General features: G+C 34.1%; 1 protein-coding gene across 1 annotated transcript; it reads right to left on the reverse strand.

Annotated features, from left to right (window-relative positions):
- Nucleotides 1-479: 479 nt before the first annotated feature.
- Nucleotides 480-9,401, reverse strand: LOC120253942 (ankyrin repeat and SAM domain-containing protein 6-like). Its single transcript, XM_039262128.1, is given in 10 exon segments — nucleotides 480-858; nucleotides 1,095-1,157; nucleotides 1,238-1,318; nucleotides 3,284-3,672; nucleotides 3,675-3,698; nucleotides 3,701-3,802; nucleotides 3,880-3,947; nucleotides 7,708-7,856; nucleotides 8,952-9,053; nucleotides 9,229-9,401. Coding segments are annotated over 9 exon segments (981 nt in total). The 5' UTR covers nucleotides 9,000-9,053; nucleotides 9,229-9,401; the 3' UTR covers nucleotides 480-801.
- Between the last annotated feature and the right edge of the window lie 521 nt (nucleotides 9,402-9,922).

Consider the following 9,922-nt stretch of genomic DNA (forward strand, 5'->3'; position numbering starts at 1 on the left):
AAATAACAAATATATAATAAATATGAACAATTACTTAGCATCTCAAGATTAAAACAACAGCAGTAACTTAATCTACAAAATTTGTGAATGTTTGATATAACCCAACGATAAAACACAAGAGTTCCACATGAAGGGAAGTCGGGAGATTGAATTCCTGACGTCATAATGAATAATGTAAATAGTGATTTATTTACTTTGTAAAAGAAAAAAAAATCACTGCATTGCCGATCATTATATACCATTCGCATCACACATAACAAGTCCATGTAATCTGTTCTTATTTTCATAAGAACAAGCTTGATCAGTTCAGAAAATCTCATATAACCTTTTTCAAAGAACCGTCGCCTTAATTTACAAGTACCTAAATTTCATAAAAGCATGACAGACAATAGAATGGAAAACATGCTTGTTTGATCCCATCAGAGAATGTTTCCAGATAAAAATAGGTATGTTCATTACCATATATATGATCACATCTATTGAGGCCCTGAGAACTCCATCCCTATACTCTGTTAAAAAGATTCAGCATTGATATACAAAATTTCCAGGTTGTTCTGAAATTGTGATAAACATGCAGACTGACAATTGACCGAAAGATTTAAGTGATTCAACAGATAATTGATTGCTTGAATATCGGTTTGCAAATGGATGTTATTTGAAATCTATGGCTAAGTTTCATGAATATGAAAAAGGTTAATATCAAAATGAGCACTCAGAAGATATACAACATCTTTGCGAGGGCGAATTAACTTGTGGAATTTGTAACGAAGCCCGCTTACAAATCGTTCAAAATCACTCTTTTCATGGATGTCGTTTTTGCCGAGAAAGCACTGCAAGAAGGATCTTTTTCCTCGGTCCCTGCAACATGTAATCGCAAACATAACTTGATGCATCCTCACTATGCGACCAAAATAAGCACTACAATTAATTTATGTATGATATGTTGATAACAGATTATTACGGACTTCGACCATATGAGAACACAGAAAAGCTTGAGATGTCTATTATAATTTGTAAACAATAAGCTGCCGGTAAAAGAGTATCTAGAGATGACAATATAAGATGTGAAATTATTCTAAGAACAGAAGCTATACCATTGGTATTCCCAGCTCTTTAAGATCATGGTCACTCATCTGTTTCAGCGCAGGCATGTCCACCTAAATTTCAAGGTCAAAAATCACAAAAAAATCGAGGTTTTACGCAAATAATTGGAGACAAGATTTGGCATGGAAGTTACCTCTTCTGCCTGAAAGAGAATCGCATATTTCTCCAAACCCAACGAACGCAATAAACCGGCAACAGTGATTGGTTCCTCAGACTACAAGAAAAGAAAGGTAAATAAGAGAAATTTAGGGCTGTTACTAAGTTCATCAATAATGGAAGTAAAAACATCTGTATTTAGGATGCAAAACTTGTAAATCTACATATAACTAACATCGTGGATTGTACAGTATATCAGTGAATGTGTCAGATAATGCACACAATGTGAGCAATGTTTAGATGGAAAATATTCAGAAGAGAACATAAACGAAACAAGCTATCAAAAGTGAGTGAATATCCATCCATGAACACTGTAATCCACAATTTATTTGCCTATCAGCACCATTAAGGAAGAGAACCCAGATATAAATATAGCTATTTGCAAATTCACTACCATAAAATAGGTTAATCGGTTGCTTTAGTCCAGGTATTGCCAAACTGGTGTTAAAATTTAAGAAACCTATTCCTAATTGTTCTTGTCTCATACTCTGATTTTATTCAGAAGTTTAGCTGTCTATCTGCAATGTGGGTTCCAAGCCTCACCTTGACTTCAAGCAAATAGTGCCTTGAGATGAAAACAACAGTGAACATGTCCTTGCCAATGGATTTGTCCGCAGCTGGATATAATTCTCACCAAAATCATTCGGTCTAGGAAACTGGGCTAGTGGCTTTTATCCACACAACCCAGGATAGACCAAATTCAGATATTCACTAACTTATCCATTCCTTATTATAAAGCATTAAAATGATAATCCCCCCACCATCGGTAACTAACTAAATCTCCAGTGATTTGGGGAAAAAATTGAAAAAGAATTCATTCAGGCTGATAACAGAATCTGGTCCATTTGATGATCACTTGTAATTACAAGCTAGCAATCAGTTAACAAGAATATGAGCCAAAAGCTCCAATAATATAATATCTCAAATCAGCAAGATGAGAATCATGGAAACTCGAATAATGTTCAGTGTATAGAGGCAAATCAGGAAGGCACATATACATTATACACGACGCTGTAACCCAACCACATTGCAAAATAAATATATGGCCCTGATAAATTTCCAAGAGAAATCAGCAACACAAGCTGCCATGTTGGAAGTATATATATACAAGCCCTTCTGGTACAATAGTAATTACTCCGAGATTGTTCTTTCTTCTTTCTCCCAAATTCCTCATTTCTGATTTATCCTATTATTTTTGTGATTTTTATGAATTTGTATAATTCTAACATATTTAAGGTATTTCTGTCATAGCTGAGATGTTGTCTAATATGGACATCAACAAGTCTTCCTAGCCTGTTTATATTCAAGAAAAGAACTAGATAACAACTGTAATAAAGTTCACACAAACATTATCATGAGTGAACTTAATAAAATGACTATAAATAAAAGTTTCCAGTGGTCATAGAATAAAAGGAAAAAGCCATTTTTGCTTCCAATGCTTTACTCTAACATTCATTTCCACACGTACTTCCAAATTTTCAAAGTGCATCATGTACTTTACCTTGGTTATTCATTTTCATCACTACAAGTGGCATGGTTGCCCCTTGCCCTACAACTAAATATATGATAACATGGTCTATCCATGTTGGCAAAATTCTACCACGCCAACAATGACATGTAATTAAAAAATAATAACTTTTAATTGTTTTAAACAATGTATAAGATGATATCAAGATGAAAGTTGTCCACTGGGTTAAAAATAAAAGGGGAAACAAAGATGCATAAACCATATTGCATAACTTGGAAGGACAAACATGGAATAAATATTGGAGAAAAGTATAGGGGCCAAAATCCGCTTTTGCCAAAAATAAAAATAAAAAATCCGCTTACCCACTGTATGCGATGTTTCCTGAAGTTACAATAACGAAAAGTATACTCCTGTGCAATTTCCAGAAATGCAGTACAACACCAATAATATATATCATGCAAGTATAAACCAGTCATACAAGAAGTTTAGATGAGTAGATAAAGCATATAATTAGACATGATGATAAGTGAAAGCAACAAGGGCGTGTAAGCCTACCATGTGCGAGCTTTTCTGTATAATTCCACTTGGTGGAGGTACTCTCAGAACTTGTTTTGGAGCTTCAATTGCAACTGAAGGTTTAGTCAGAAAGGGCACAGGCCTTGATGCATCAAACAAATCCTTTGAAGGATATGTTGAAGGCCTCGAAGTGTCAACTGGCCTTGAAGAAACATGTCTCAGCCCATCATGATTGGTGGGACCCCTGGAAACACCAATAAGGCGATCAGGAGATCTATGTCTTCGACCATCTAATGGCCATGCTGAATAGGATTTTTGCACTGAATCCAATTGAAGCAAATCATCAGCACTTCTTGTGGGAATGATTCGCCTCATGAGAGCAGATGGCTTTGATTCTTGCCTTTGTTGTTGTTCATGTCTGGACGAAATTTTTTTGCATTCCGAGAAAGCTTTTACGAAGGTCAACATGACCTTCTGCACCCGAAACGACATCACCGCGCCTATGTAGGCCTTTGTTAAGAAGTTTATGTCTCAGGTCATCCCTACCAATCCAACGTTCTTTTTATAATTAAGGGATTACATAAGAAAAGGCATTCATAAAAGATGTAAAACTCAAATGCTTTCAGAATGGATACTGGGGGCATTTTGCTGGTCATCATCCAAATCATCATCTGACATCCAATCATGACCCTCCCTTCGCTGGCTGCCCAATGAAACAGTCAAAGTAAGAGCAATGTAACTTGAAAAAGAAGGTAATAAGTACCGGAGCATAAACTCTCTATATACAGTAATATACATACATCTATATATATATATATATATATATATATATATATATATAAGATTGCAGTCATCATTAGCCCAGAAAGTTTAGAGGAAATTACTCTCGTTAAGCTTTAGATGCACAAAACATAAATGGAGCCACTATTTGAAAACAAAAGTAATGTATGTGTAAATTTTCCAAAACCATTCTATTCTTGATAATTGGTATCCAACAGGTAAGCTAGTCTCAAGCAAACATGTAAAATTGCAATGTGATGGGACTATACATCTTGTAGCCTAATCAACAGTAAACATAACATAAGCATGTTAAGAACGTTGGTAACAAAAAGCATCTCCAACTACATGAAAGCAAAAAGAATAAAAAAATCCTGAAATGCAATTCTTAATCAATACAAAGTAATCTCTGTTACCAACCATAACAGCTATATGAAAAGAAAAAGGAAATTCACAACATTAAACAACAAGGTGGAGTTCCATAATTTTCTCTCTAATCAAGATGATTGTGCAACATGCACCAGAGAAATGACATTCAGAGGATAAGCAGCTATTTTTCAGAAATATCAAACTAAAATGAACACACACACACACAAAGAAAAAACAATCAATAATAATCTACAACAATCATAACTTTAAGAACTCCAACGTTGATGAGTTTACATACTGAAAATATAATTATGTGAACCGTGCATCATTAGCAACAACAAAAAACTAAACTAACAACAAATGTATAGTTCTAGTATGAAACTAGAAACAGCAATAGATCAATCACACTCTATGTGGGCTGTTTTGAAGGTTAGCATATAACCAAGAAGCTAAATTATGAAAAGATAGCATGCAGCTCAGCAAGTTCTTCCTTTCCTCTTCAAAACTGCTATCAGCATTTGCATGGATGGCACTATGTTGTGTATTTGAATCTTCCTCATCTTATCAGAGAGAAAGAAATCAAACTTTATATGAAAAATTAGAATGCCCTTAGAATAAGTAGAAAATGTCTAAACTAGATGTCTTTTGTACAAAATTAATCATTTGATCAGTGGAGAAAAATGAATGACCTCTTTAATTGATCCATACCTGGCTCCATAAGATTATGTATATCTTGTCCATCTTTTGCGGAAAGGATAGATCAATCTAATGTAAGACCAATGTTACTAGGACACCAGTACAGGTGTTAGGTACCCAAGTAATGCAGAGCATGAAACTTGAATTTTCATGGCATTAAATAAATGTGTACATAGACGTGAATCACATTCTTTAAGAACATGATAGAAACACATGCTGCCTTTAGAGAAATAGAACTTTGGATAAGATACCTAAATAATATTAAATTTTAAATTAAAGTACAATAGAAACCTTATAATCATAAAAACACTATTAAAAATTAGGAAGATAAGAGTAAATTTATATAAAAAAAAAGATAACAAAATGATAAGATAATTAAAAAAAAATAGAAGATTGCGATTGAAAATAAAAAAGAAAAATTAAGATAGAATGTACAATGGAAAGGAGATGAGCGAAACCAAAATCATCTATATGTAAAGTAAATTTTCTCACTCTCCAAATGAGAGTTGATTCAGATACTATAAACTAGCCATATGATAATTATCTTTTAAGCATGAGCTCAACAGCAAATGTTTTGGTCAAAAGAAATCTTTGAACTAAAACAAGAATTTCATAACTCTATATATAGTATTGCATTTATTCTTAGTACATATTATTAATATGTTGCATTATTCACCATCCAATGGCTGGGTAATTATTCATAAACCACATTCCTTATTTTCAGCGTTTGATCACCAAACTCATCCTGTGCAGGGGAGTGAAACACAATTCTCTGCAACAACACCAATAACTTTTAAGATGTGACTGGCTGTAATTCTACAAATCAACCTTCATATAAATGTTGAAACTGATTGACCATGCATGTGCATCTACCAAATTGACAAATATACAAACCTCCAAAATAAAAGTAAACATGCATATAGGACTGATGATCTTCTATCTCTTCAATGGAATTATCCGGATACGAAAGCCAATAATCAAAGACATAAGTGTCTTACATACTTCACGAGTTAGGTTCCTCGTCTTCACTGTAGGTAAAAAAATGATACATAATAGTCGTCCAGCCGTTGATTGTAGTATTGATTGGAGCATATAATTACCTTTGTATATTAACCCAAATGCTTGTTTTTACAGACACTGACTAAGAGATTCCACATTAACACTATCCTCCAACATCACTTCCGCTTTCGTAACTTGGCTATACCTCTAGGTTAATTATGAGAATAGCTCTCTTGAAGCCAAATCATTAGGCAGCCAACCACAAATAGAAGCCACCAACAAAAGGTAATACAATAGCTCCCATCCAAAATCATAAAACCATAGCAAGATTGAAGAGTTTCCAGGTTATCAGTCAAAAACTCATGACCATTCCAAAGCACGTGAGAGGAGAAATTAGGGTGACAATAAAAAAGATTAAATAATGAAAAAATGCACAGAACAAAAAGATTGCATACAAGACAAATTTTAAAGGAATATGCTTCTTCTTGACTGTTTCCCAGCACAAAGTACTTCATATAAATGTTCAAATGTTATTAGTGTATTTTGTTATAGATTTCTTCCGAAGAAGTCATCCAACATCCTATTTGGAAACTGAAAATTTCTGATGATGGAGGCTAATGCCAATGTTACCCAGCATATAGGGGAAAATTCATGTATCCATTAGGGGATACATCCCTTTAGATCACATGTTCCCATAAGATTCTGATGATTTAGATTCCCATTATCTCCTTTCAATCCCATACTTCATATTCAATTGATTTATAAGTTTTTGTCTCTTTCTTATCATTTAAAACTCCATAATTTTTTTAAGCTTTTTGTATTTATAAATGGATTCTAATCTTTCTAATCCTTTAACTATGATTTTCATGATTTTAATAATTCTATTTAATTTAATCAAAATTTTAATATCATTTAAATCTCGGGTCCTGAGTTCTACATTTTTAAAAACAATTAGTTTTACTACAATGTTATCCATTCTTCTAAAAACACTATGATTCACATGCCCACATATGGGTATATATTTATAGTCATGTCCACAGGATTCATTAAATTCAAGCATTGGATGTTCTCCGAATAAGGGATACTAGCTGCTCATATTTGAGTCCTAGTAATGCTGGTCAATGCTAATGCATTCCACAAAGAACAACCATCCGTGAGTGGTATAGATTTCAAGATTGAAAGGATCTTAGAGAGAAGAGTCTTTTAATTTTCGAAGATCACACAAAAACAAAAAAACAGCAGTGGGTGAACAAACTATATGTCACTCAACAAACTTAAACCATTACAAAAATGATCCAAGCTTAACACTGCTTGGGCACATAAAGTAAATTCAATATAAATCATTGGTTAAACATAGATTTCATAAGCGCAAAACCTAACAAACCTCAAGAAAGAACTATATGGTAAGATAAACCTTTTCACAACATACATCTTTTTACGGTTATAATTTTATGGAATATTAATCAGGTAAATCTTTGGAAAGCCAGATATGTGTTCTCAACCTTAAAGAAAACTAATTAAATTGTTGAGTTGTACAAAACAAATTAATGACCAAGGTCATAGGTAGATAAGGCTACACAACTTAGAATGCAACAAATAACAAAGATAGATATTAAACACACCGTTTACTCCGGGACTGACTAGCATATGCATGAGGATCTTCCACATTGCCCCCCAACCTCTCTCGTATAGGTCGTTTGCTTCCCAAGGACAGTGATGGCGCATAGTCAGGTTGACTACCATCAATAGTAGTGCCCGCCTTCTTCACAACCTGCAAATAAAAATTTTTAACACAATTTCAAATTTCATCTAGAAAGAATCCACAAATTTCCTTCCTTTACTATTTTCATTACAATATAATGTATTTTATCTTGAATCTCCAGTCCTATGATAATGTCCCAAGGCTAATGCAGCATGCCATGCACTGAAACCAATCAGCACTTCAACATCATGATGATAACTTAAAATATCAGGCAGATCAGTGTCATCATCCTTCGCTTTTATTTTGACATGGTAACTTGCCCATAGACTCCCCACGTTTCAAAAGTAAATCCTCCCTACCCAAGAATCAAAATCTAGGCTGAAAAGCTATTTTGTATCCTACAACCACATCTACTCATAGCTCACATCTTCATTTAAGTAGAATCATGAAACGTAATGAAGTTTTTTCACATTGCCACGACAATCTCTCTATAGTCCAAACATTAGAGTAACAAGCGAAGAATTAGCATACAAAGGTTCCTCACATAGCAGCATCAGGTACCACCTGCAATAAACTACCTGCTTCACCTAATTAAAACCTAAACGACCAATTCAAGACCATTTCCCAACCAACCCAGCACTATACACTCACATTCATACAATGCAATCAGCAACCTGTTTCAACTAATTAAAATCTAAATCATAAATCCAATACCATTTTCCTTTAACAACTAACACTTAAAATCATAGCTAAACATCAATACTGCCCAAGCATATCAGGAATTCTCCATGTAAATCAACCAACTAAGACACATATTCAAACTTCATACAATTCCAGATTCCTTGTTCTGCCATTTCTCCCATAAGACCCATAAAAATTGTTTCCAGCTTTTGAGCTACTTCCAAAAAAATTGATGAATATAAACAAATTCCACAAACATTTCCGGACAGCAAAAAAATCATAGACACGATGTTTCTACAATCATTTCCTGTAAAAATCAACAATGTTCACCACTACAGGAAGAACAAGAAGGACAAAAAGAAACACAAAAATCAAGCCATAAGAACACACAACAATGCGAATCCATTGAACCACAAGCATGAACTGATCCAATAGAAGCCTAGGTCAAAAAAACGATGGAAAAAAGAATGCTTGCGAGTTTACCTGCCCGCTGCGGCCCAACGTGATGGTCACCTGAGGCCTCGCAGCCATTCCCTACCACCTCGCTTCTCCCACCTCGATCACACCGCAGATTCACAGACGGACCTCCGAAACAAGGAGAGATGATAAGGATTAGGGTTAGCAAACGAGAAAAGGGGAAAAAGGCATGGTATGAAACCCTAGAAATCGGAGTTCGAGAGAGAAAGAGGAAAGGAAATCAAGAAAGGGGAAGTCGAGATTCGACTCATTTTACATTGAAAACTCTCGGAAAAGGACTTACAAAAAGGAAAACAAAACCGGGGAAAAAAAAGGAAGACAGAGAGCCGTTGATGAAAGGAAAGGGTTGCTCTTTTGCCGCTTCTGAAAACAAGAAGTCGAGTTCCCGAAGTTTGTTTTCTGGGAAGTCGGTCGGAAGTGAAAAACTGGGAAGTGACTCGGTGAAGTGGGGAAGTAATAAGACTTTTTGGTTTGCTGTCTCTCGAAAAGTTATTGGTTGATTATTATTAGGGTTTGGAAAAAAAAATAGTTACATCAAATAACTATTTTCATTGTTTTAAATCATAGCACTGTTGTAATACTATACCTATGGTGTAGTATATTGTTAAATATTATATCAATACTTTTCATTTACTGTTTATGAATCTTTTATAAAGTAAACGCGGTGAATTTATAATTACAATGTAACTGTAAATATTTGGATTTTAAATTTCTGTATAGTTAAATCTGGTTTTGGTTGTCTGTAATTGGAGATGTTGTATATGCACATTTTGTGTTTGGTTGGAGGAATATGTAAACCTGGAATTTAAAAAAAAATGTGTTTGGTTTGATGGATTAGATGGATGTGAGCACTCAAGGTGAGATTACCTCCCAAAATCTATTGCATGCTAATTGTTTTATTTATGTTAGTGGATATTATTTTAAATGATTATAACTATGTGTTAATTATTACTAATATTAACTTTATTGATAGAGTA

Source organism: Dioscorea cayenensis, chromosome 3 (assembly GCF_009730915.1).
Source record: "Dioscorea cayenensis subsp. rotundata cultivar TDr96_F1 chromosome 3, TDr96_F1_v2_PseudoChromosome.rev07_lg8_w22 25.fasta, whole genome shotgun sequence".
Taxonomy (NCBI): Eukaryota; Viridiplantae; Streptophyta; class Magnoliopsida; order Dioscoreales; family Dioscoreaceae; genus Dioscorea; species Dioscorea cayenensis.